The 10537-nt window shown below is 34.6% G+C and overlaps 3 protein-coding genes across 4 annotated transcripts in view; all 3 read right to left on the bottom strand.

The window, feature by feature from the left end:
* Positions 1–226: 226 nt before the first annotated feature.
* Positions 227–5585, bottom strand: LOC128246980 (gastrula zinc finger protein XlCGF17.1-like). The gene is made up of 2 exons (XM_014912686.2): positions 4728–5585; positions 227–3389 (listed from the first exon to the last, which is right to left on the bottom strand). Exon 2 carries the CDS (start codon positions 3032–3034, stop codon positions 1976–1978), a length of 1059 nt encoding a protein of 352 aa, XP_014768172.1. The 5' UTR covers positions 3035–3389; positions 4728–5585; the 3' UTR covers positions 227–1975.
* An 84-nt stretch (positions 5586–5669) lies between these two features.
* The window catches only part of LOC106867722 (gastrula zinc finger protein XlCGF17.1), an 8151-nt gene continuing 3283 nt past the window's right edge, over positions 5670–10537 (bottom strand). Inside the window, exons 1-2 of one of the 2 annotated variants that reach the window (XM_014912684.2) lie at positions 8304–9281; positions 5670–7411 (exon numbers count right to left, since the gene is read on the bottom strand). In XM_014912684.2, the coding sequence (XP_014768170.1) occupies positions 5911–7056 (1146 nt within the window). In that variant the 5' untranslated portion in view covers positions 7057–7411; positions 8304–9281 and the 3' untranslated portion in view covers positions 5670–5910. Of the gene's footprint in view, positions 7412–8303; positions 9282–10537 lie in introns of those variants that run through there. The other variant, XM_052977105.1, reaches the window with a different exon arrangement.
* Positions 9650–10537, bottom strand: part of LOC106867727 (zinc finger protein 91) — a 36846-nt gene continuing 35958 nt past the window's right edge. Inside the window, exon 5 of the mRNA XM_052977155.1 lies at positions 9650–10026. Within this exon, the coding sequence (XP_052833115.1) occupies positions 9650–10026 (377 nt within the window). The remainder of the gene's footprint in view (positions 10027–10537) is intronic.

The raw sequence follows: 10537 nt of genomic DNA on the forward strand, positions 1-10537 counted from the left end.
GTATGAGATAGATGTTGAAGAGAGGTAACGTGTGTAGGCATAAACACACACATAAACATACATACGTTGAATTGTAAACCACATAAGGTAGAAAAGTGATGTGAAGTTAATACAAATAATACATAGTTTGGATTTAAATGTCAGCTGAAAAGCCAGGGAAGCTAATTACTCAATATTTGATAATTAAAATGTTTCAGCTGTCCTGAAAAGTGAAGAAAAACCAATTAACGATGTGACATAGTTTGTGATGAAAATAGAATAGTTAATCATCCAGGTGACGGAACACCGACCCTGATGTGTGATATCCGTTGCTTTTAGTTATCTATAAACATTAAACATTCTGATTACTCTGCCAAATGTAATGCTAATTTATTCACATTGTTTTGAATTAAATACACATTATCGACTGGCACAGGTGCTGCAAAAAACGGAAGAACCTTCCCTGGAAGTCTGTCAGTCGAGAGCTCTACTGTGATGCTTTGAAGCATTTGAGGTTGGATATATGAAGCGCGAAGAATTGAATTCTTCATTACGACAATGCATCCTGTCACCAAGCTCTCCTCACTCATGAAGTTCTCGCGAAAAACATGGTGTTGCTTCTGCACCTACCCTATTCGCCAGATTTAGCACATGCGGACATCCATCTCTTTATCAAGATGGAAATGCAGCTCAAAGGTCGTCGTTTTAATTTTGTTGCCGAGATCCAGAGTCCTTGACTAGCTTACGGAAAACGACTTCCAGGCCAGATTCCAAAAGTGGTTCGAGTACTGGGACCGGTGCATTGCTTAACAAGGTTGCTATTTAAAACGAGTTTTTTTTTAAACTCAGGTAAACATGTGATAAGCTTCTCTCAGTTTCCGTCAATCAAATCCAATCACAGGGCATTGGTCGGCTCAGAACATTAGTAGAAGACACTTACAAAAGGTAACACGTAGTGGGACTGTACGCAGAACTATGTGGTTGGAAAGCAAGCTTTTTACCACACAACCAATGTCAGCGCGTACGTGTGCAGCTGCGTTTTTAGCCTGTCTGGGGAGGGGAAATGCCTATGGTCAGATATACGTAGTTCGAAATACTGAGTGAACGGAGTGTTTTTCATGTGGTACAAGTCTTTAATATCTTATGATTTAAAGAAGATAAAAAGCTAAACTCCTAGTCTACACCCATCCAAATGAGAAAAGAAAAGCCATAAATTAGTCATTACGAAGGCAACCGAATGAAAAAGAAAAGCTAAATTCCAAGACAAATGTGACATGAGTAGGATATAATTAAACTACCTGAAACTTACCAAGCTGGCCGTGTCGTTGAAAAATTTTCTCTGGCTTCAATAATTCTGGTTATATGAGTAAAATGTCCCTACCACGATTTAATACTACGAGAAACACATTCTATAATATCGATTTCTTTTCTCATTTATATCCCAGCCGAAGGTAAATCAAAGAAACGTCAACAAACAAAAGACTTATTGCGGGTAAAAGTGACATTAAACGGTGTTCATTCAAATTAGGAACAACAATAATGGTGAATACAAAAGTTAACTTGGCTTGCCTGAAAAGAAATCAATTCTTCATAATTCATAAAATGGGCATTCACCACTAGATTTTCGTTTATATATATATATTTTGTATATGTTTAATTTTTGATATACTGATTGTGAAAAGAGAATTATGTCTCCCATCCTTTCCACTTATGACAATATCGCGCCTTTTAAAATAAAATACATTTCCTACGATGCTGGCACAGTATTCTCCTTAATTGCACACTTAATTACAAAATACAGAAATCAAGTGGAACAATTCAAATGGAGTTATCTCCCGTCACCTAACAGTGAAAGATTATTTTATCATAAAAGAAAAAAACATTTTTTGCTTTTCAAAAAGCTAACTTTATTTGGTTCTTCGTTTGGTAATTACGAGCAATATCACTCCTTGATATCATCCATGTTTCCAAAATTCCAAGAGAAGGATTTCTCAGGTCACTCATTATTCAAAGTCTTTACAGTGTGTGTTCGTTTGTGTTTAGTCAATGAACTTTTACAGAAAAATGATTTCCCACATATATCACAATGATAAGGCTTCTCACCAGTGTGTCTCCGTTTGTGTGTATTCAAGTCACCTTTACACACAAATGATTTCTCACACATTTCACAACGATAGGGCTTTTCTCCTGTGTGACTACGGATGTGAGCAATAAGACCACAATTATCGAAGAAGGATTTCCCACAAATTTCACAGTGAAATGTTTTTTCTCCTACATGTTTTCTCCTATGCCTTTTCAATTCACTATTACTGAAGTAAGATTTCCCACAGAATTCACAATGGAATTCCTTTTTCCCAATGTGTTGGAGTTTGTGTCTTTTTAAATTAGTATTAGAGAAGAAAGATTTGCCACATAGATCACAAAAGAAAGGTTTCTCACCAGTGTGTACTCTTTTGTGAGCAACAAGTCGAAAATTATTCAGAAAAGCTTTCCCACAGATTTCACAGTGGAATGGTTTTTCTCCAGTGTGTGTTCTTTTGTGAACAACAAGTTGAGAATAGTCCAAAAAAAATTTCCCACATATTTCGCATTTAAATTCTTTTTTCCCAGAATGGATCTTTTTGTGCTTTATTAAACTACAGTTAGTGAAGAAATATTTATCACATATTTCACAATGGAATGGTTTTTCTCCAGTGTGAGTACGGATATGGTAAACAAGTTGATAGTTCCGAGTAAACGGCTTTCCGCATATTTTACAGTGAAAATTTTTTTTTCTGTTGTGTGTTTGTTTGTGAGCATTTAAAGAACTATTATCAACAAATGTTTTTCCACATATTTCACAGTGAAATGTTTTTTTCCCAGAGTGTAATCTTACGTGTCTGTTTAAATTACTGGAATTTACAAAAGATTCACCATAAATTTCAGATTTAATATTTCTCTCTAACATTTTCTTACCATGTGATAATGATTCTTCAGCACTGGATATCTGTTTAACTGAATCTAAATTGTCAGAAACATCTGTGTTAGAAGTGTCTGACAGATTACCATCCTCCATATTAACTCTGGAGAAATTCTTAAAAAACAATGTCTGTGGTTGTAATCAATTATGATTTAGTTTCTCATGATATCCAAACCATGAGACTCTGTTTATATGTGCATGAAACATGCTAAGTAAATATCTTCTCTCTATAATACTTAGAATGTTTGTTGCTGGTTGGGAAGGACATCTCCAAGTGGTACGCATATTGTAGATAAAAAGACTTCTATGTCTATATTAATAATTGTGGATGGAGTTAATAAAAATTATGTAGGCTACAAACATATAAAAATCCATAAATGACTGTTTGTAGGTATTCTGGTAGCGTCAGAACTTCTGTGTATGACAGGTTGTGATGGAACATTCAGCACAACTGTAAAAGAAGAAAATATATAATTACATAAGATTATGTTGGATAAACGAGACGTGCGTGTTTGTGTGTGATGAAGTCCAAGGAAATCACATTTGACCACACATGCAGCATAAAAGTTTAAAATACATCTTGTGGTAGTAATACAGATTCTGTTAAATTTATTCCAACCACTTTTCAAATTTTCACTCGATTATTTCCAAAACGTCATTCTGATGCAGTTTTACAAGCTGATGATGAAAACTGCATTCATTTTCTCTGGAAGTTTATAACAAAATAGTTACAAGCATTTAAAATTACGTAATTTTAGCCAATTGGTAAACTATTAGTGCCAGACATACCAGAAAAGGTGACTGCTGGTCCCCATTCTTTTATTTTTTTTACTCGCTTCATTCATTTAACTGTGACCACTATAGCTACCATTTTCAAAAGTACACAAGATCCTACAGAAGAACCTGCGATTGTACACTTACAAAGTGCAACGCCTCCAGGCAAATGATAAGCCATTGATGAGGCTCCGCTACAGCGAACATGGCAAGATATCAAGTACCGTCTTGATGTCCTTCATACGACTAATGGTGCCCATACAGTGGTGTATCAAATGAGGTAAAAACTTAGAGAACTACTGAGTACAACAGAATAAGTCTGATTAAGTTATCTTGTCGTCTTTGTAATAGATTTTTTCTTAGATTGTAAAAAGACTATGGACACCCTGTATATTATCTTATATATTCATCATCATCATCATCATCATCGTTTAACGTCCGCTTTCCATGCTAGCATGGGTTGGACGATTTGACTGAGGACTGGTGAAACCGGATGGCAACACCAGGTGCCAATCTAAATTTGGCAGAGTTTCTACAGCTGGATGCCCTTCCTAACGCCAACCACTCAGAGAGTGTAGTAGGTGCTTTTACGTGTCACCCGCACGAAGGCCAGTCAGGCGATACTGGCAACGGCCACGCTCGAAATGGTGTCTTTTATGTGCCACACGCACAAGAGCCAGTCCAGGGGCACTGGCAACGATCTCGCTCGAAAATCCTACGAAGGCCTGTCAGGCGGTACTGGCAACGGCCACGCTCAAAATGGTGCATCTTATGTGCCACCCGCACAAGAGCCAGTCCAGGGGCACTGGCAACGATCTCACTTGGCTTGCCGGGTCTTCTCACGCACTATATATTATAAGGTTGTAAATAAAATGTGAAAATCAGACAAAGGTGGAATTTCTTTGAGTTATATATATATTCGAATGAAAAAGAACTGCTAATTTCCTGAAATTTGGCTTTAAAAACAAGACAAATGTGACATGAGTAGGATATAATTAAACCACATGAAACTTACCAAGCTGGCGTGTCGTTGATAAATCTTCCTTAGCTTCAATTATTCTGGTTATATGAGTTAAATGTCCCTACCACGATTTAATACTACGAGAAACACATTCTATAATATCGATTTCTTTTCTCATTTATATCCCAGCCGAAGGTAAATCAAAGAAACGTCAACAAACAAAAGACTTATTGCGGGTAAAAGTGACATCAATCGGTGTTCATTCAAATTAGGAACAGCAATAATGGTGAATACAAAAGTTGACTTGGCTTGCCTGAAAAGAAATCTATTCTTCACATTTGATAAACAGGGCATTCACCACTAGATTTTTGTTTATATATATATTTCTTTGTATGTGTTAAATTTTTTTATATACTGGTTGTGAAAAGAGAATTATGTCTCTCACACCTTCCACTTATTACTATATCGCGCCTTTTAAGGATAAAATACATTTCCTACAACGCTTAAAATATCTGGCACAGTATTCTCCTTAATTGCACACTTAATTACAAAACACAGAAATCAAGTGGAACAATTCAAATGGAGTTATCTCCCGTTAAATGACAGAGAAAGATTATTTTTTAATAAAAGAAAAAACAGTTTTTGGCTTTTCAAAAAGCTAACTTTATTTGGTTCTTCGTTTGGTAATAACGAGCAATATCACTCCTTGATATCATCCATGTTTCCAAAATTCGGAACAGTTTCATATAATCCTGCTGTCTGCATCACCATATTTTCTAAAGTTTTGTTGGTGGTTCATAGTGCGTATCTCTACCTCTCTGTATTTTACGTACATCATTTATTAATCTCCGTAGACTTGGATATTGAATACTAAATTTTAAAAAAATGATTTCCTATATATTTCACCACAACAAATGTACTCCTATATATATATATATATAAATATATGAGGGGGAGCTGAAAAGCTCCCGACTCTGGATAGAAGAAAACACAAGATCAGTTAATTACGATTTTATTGTATATATTCCCCTCTCAGATTCACACACTTATTGCAGCAGTTCTTCAGTTTTTCTAAGCCCTGTAAAAGAACTTGCAAAGCTGGGCCTTCGACTAAGGCCTTTCATGATACCCTTAAAGCTAGGAACCTTTCAGCATACACATGTGTATGTATATAAACGCACACACACACACAAACAGGTAAACTGAGTTCACATTTACAACAGATAGATTTCTCAGGTCACTCATTATTCATAGACTTCTCTAGAGAGTGTGTTCGTTTGTGTTTAGTCATGTCACTTTTACAGAAAAATGATTTCCCACATATATCACAATGATAAGGCTTCTCACCAGTGTGTCTCCGTTTGTGTGTATTCAAGTCACCTTTACACACAAATGATTTCTCACACATTTCACAACGATAAGGCTTTTCTCCTGTGTGACTACGGATGTGAACAATAAGACCACAATTATCGAAGAAGGATTTCCCACAAATTTCACAGTGAAATGTTTTTTCTCCTACATGTTTTCTCCTATGCCTTTTCAATTCACTATTATTGAAGTAAGATTTCCCACAGAATTCACAATGGAATTCTTTTTTCCCAATATGTTGTAGTTTATGTCTTTTTAAATTACTGCCACAAAAGAAAGATTTCCCACATAGATCACAAAAGAAGGGTTTCTCACCAGTGTGTACTCTTTTGTGAGCAACAAGTCGAAAATTATTCAAAAAAGATTTTCCACAGATTTCACAGTGGAATGGTTTTTCTCCAGTGTGTGTTCTTTTGTGAGCAATAAGTCGAGAATTGTCCAAAAAAGAATTCCCACAGATTTCACATTTGGATTCTTTTTTCCCAGAATGTATTATTTTGTGCTTTCTTAAAATACAGTTAGTGAAGAAATATTTGCCACATATTTCACAATGAAATGGTTTTTCTCCAGTGTGACTACGAATATGGTAAACAAGGCGACAGTTCTGAGTATACGACTTTCCACATATTTCACAGTGAAAATTTTTTTTTCTGTTGTGTGTTTGTTTGTGAGCATTTAAAGAACTATTATCAACAAATGTTTTTCCACATATTTCACAGTGAAAGGGTTTTTCACCAGTATGACTACGTCTGTGGACAACAAGCTGATATTTATGATGCAATGATTTTCCACAAATCTCACATTGAAAGGGTTTTTCCCCAGTATGTAATCTTACGTGTCTGTTTAAATTACTGGAATTTACAAAAGATTTTCCACAAATTTCACAATTAATAGTTCTCTCAAACGGTTTCTTACCATGTGATAATGATTCTTCAGCACTGGATAGCTGTTTAACTGAATCTAAATTGTCAGAAATATCTGTGTTAGAAGTGTCTGACAGATTACCATCCTCCATAATAACTCTGGAGAAATTCTTAAAAAACAATGTCTATGGTTGTAATCAATTATGATTTAGTTTCTCATGATATCCAAATTATGAGACTCTGTTTATATGTGCATGAAACATGCTAAGTAAATATCTTCTCTCTATAATACTTAGAATGTTTGTTGTTGGTTGGGAAGGACATCTCCAAGTGGTACGCATATTGTAGATAAAAAGACTTCTATGTCTATATTAATAATTGTGGATAGAGTTAATAAAAATTATGTAGGCTACAAACATATAAAAATCCATAAATGACTGTTTGTAGGTATTCTGGTAGCGTCAGAACTTCTGTGTATGACAAGTTGTGATGGAACATTCAGCACAACTGTAAAAGAAGAAAATATTTAATTATATAAGATATTTGTTGGATAAACGAAACGTGTGTGATGAAGTGTAAGGAAATGACATTTGTTCACAATCTTGTGGTTTACAATTTTGTCGTAAGAAAACGAAAAATATGTCTAATATTTATCTTATGGACACAGTAAATGTTTTAAGGATTTACATCTGTAGAGATTGACTTTAATTTAAATGTTATTAATACACTGATCAAGTTGAAAGCACTTGGATCTTCCTTCGGTGAGGAAATAATATCGGCGTTGTGACACTGTGTAGTTCCTTTCGTTTTTTTATGGTGTAGTTGAAGGAAGATTAGTCAGTTATATCTAGCAGGTCGGGAGACCACGTAAGGTGCTCGTATGTGTTGTCCCCGTGGGGACAGACAGACAGTCATGATGACTACCGGTATGCTTAATAATATGTTGCATGTTGGGTAAGAGTATGCTTGTAACTTTTCCATTGTTTATTTCCGGAAAATCAAGTAAATAAAAAAATGAATGCGCTTTTCGTCATCAACATGTGAACTACATGTTTTGAGAATACTCTAGTGAAAATTTGAAAAATTTTAGGTGACTAGAAAAAATTTAACGAAATCCGGCAACACAGAGAATACGTTCTTTAGACTTCAAAGTTACCTGAAAACTCAAGAAAAATCAAGAAAGTTAATTACTCATTAGTTGGTGATTAAACATATTTCAGTTAAGTGAGAAACAGCCAATTAACGATGAAACGTAGTTTGTGATGAAAATAAAATATTCAACCATCCAGGTGATGGAACACCGACTTCGATACATCATATCGGTCGTATTTAGTTATCAATAAACATAAACGTTCACCTCAACAGGAGTTAATTACTACACGTAATATAATCAAATTACCTGAAATATACGAAGTTGCTTGTGTTGTTGATAATATTTCTTTCGCCTCAGTGACCACAACTGATAACATGACTTAAATGTCCCTAGCATGGATTAAATACTGTCAGAAAAACATTTCAGGTCGTTGGTAAATTTGACAACACATCGCTTAACAAAATAAATATTGCGAAAAGATAATATTATAGAAGGAACGGTGCGATTTAAATTGAGAACAGCAATAAAGGAGACTACAAAAGTTAACTTCGCTTAGGTGAAACGAATAAGTAATTTCTTTCGAAGATAGTTATTCAGCACCAACTTCTTCCTTTTAAAGTTATGTTTAGATTCGATTTCTATTTCTACACGTTGAACACTGTATATAACGATTGTGAAAACAAAATAAAACGTAATAGCATTTTCAAAATTTATACTTGTCTCTCCATTTATGTTCACAACATATATTTATATTTGTCTGCATCTTCATGGATATGGACGGATTTCTGACACAAAGCGTCGGCTTTATATACTTGAGGTTCTTTATCATATTTACGAACTTTATTCCAAATTTGTTTAGAATTAACACTAATTATATACTGTATTACACTGCGTACAGTGTAAGGATTTTCGCGGCTTTACTGTTCATTTATTCGTTTCGGTAATTATGTGAAGCCAAGTTATATTGCATTCCCTTTTATTGGTCGTCAGTTTTTATTACTCCTCTTTCATACTGTATGTATTAGCAAAGCACCTACATGGTTGAAGAACTGCTCGAAATAGCAACCCAAACCATCTCAAATCCAGCCTCTACTGTCTACAAAACGAATAACATTTCAGAGTTTAGACTAAGACATGCATATCAAGATAGATGGTTACGGCTGGAGCGGATTTGATGAAGCTGATTTGGAACTAAACTACAATTTTTGGGGCGGAGGTAAAGAATAGGTACACCACCCGTTTTAGGCGTAACGAAAACCTTAACCCTAAACACCGGGTGTACGTATTCTTTACTTTCGCCAATTTCTTGTGTACATTAACTGTAAAACGAATATTTAATAATAATAAAAACTATAAATTCACAAAGATCTGTCCATTATGGAAATTTAATTTTAATAAATACTGGGGCTGATTTGTCTGATTAAACCCTGCAAGGTGGTGGCCCCAGCAAGGCTGTAGTTCAATGAATGAAACAAGTAAAAAAATAAAAGACAAATGTAAATATTTGGTCGCAAATTTTTGCATAAATTTCTCAGTAATTTGTTGTTTTTGCTTCTATTTCTAGAGAATGTTTCAAGCAAATCATTTCAATATTGTCTCCGTTGTGTGTGTTTGTTCTAATTACTATGACAGACAAATGATTTCCTACAGATTCAACAATGAGGCTTTTCTCCAGTGTGTGTTCCTTTGTGTTTATTTAAGTCACTTTTATAGATAAATGATTTCTCACAGATGTCACAATGATAGGGCCTTTCTCCAGTGTGACTACGGATGTGAACGATAAGATTAGCATTATAGAAGAAGGATTTCCCACAAATTTCACAGTGAAATGTTTTTTCTCCACCATGTTCCCTTTTGTGTCTTTTTAAATCATAATTATTAAAGTAAGACTTCCCACATGTTTCACAATGGAAGGCTTTTTCTCCAATGTGTTGTAGTTTGTGTCTTTTTAAACTACTGCTACGGAAGAAAGATTTCTCACAGATGACACAATGATACGGCTTTTCCCCAGTGTGACTACGAATGTGAGCTGTAAGACTACAATTATCGAAGAAAGTTTTCCCACAAATTTCACAATGAAATGTTTTTTCTCCATCATGAATTCTTTTGTGTCTTTTTAAATTACAATTATTGAAATAAGATTTTCCGCATTCCGCACAGTGGAATTCTTTTTTCTCGGTGTGTATTATTTTGTGTCTGGTTAAATTGCTGTCAGAGGAGAAATATTTCTTACATATATCACAAAAGAAAGGTTTTTCTCCTGTATGTACTCTTTTATGATTTTTTAAAGAACTCTTGATGACAAAAGACATTCCACAGATTTCACACCGAAATAGTTTTTCACCAGTGTGAATTCTTTTGTGTTTAACAAAACGAAACTTCACCAAGAAAGATTTCCCACATATTTCACAATTATAAGGTCTTTAATCACAGTGTATTCGTTTGTGAATTCTGAGAGAATAACTGCTAGTAAATAACTTCCTACAAATTTCACAGTGAAATGTTTTTTCATCATCATGTTCCTTTCTGTGTCTTTTTAA

The sequence above is a fragment of the Octopus bimaculoides genome, chromosome 27 (assembly GCF_001194135.2).
Source record: "Octopus bimaculoides isolate UCB-OBI-ISO-001 chromosome 27, ASM119413v2, whole genome shotgun sequence".
Lineage (NCBI taxonomy): Eukaryota > Metazoa > Mollusca > Cephalopoda > Octopoda > Octopodidae > Octopus > Octopus bimaculoides.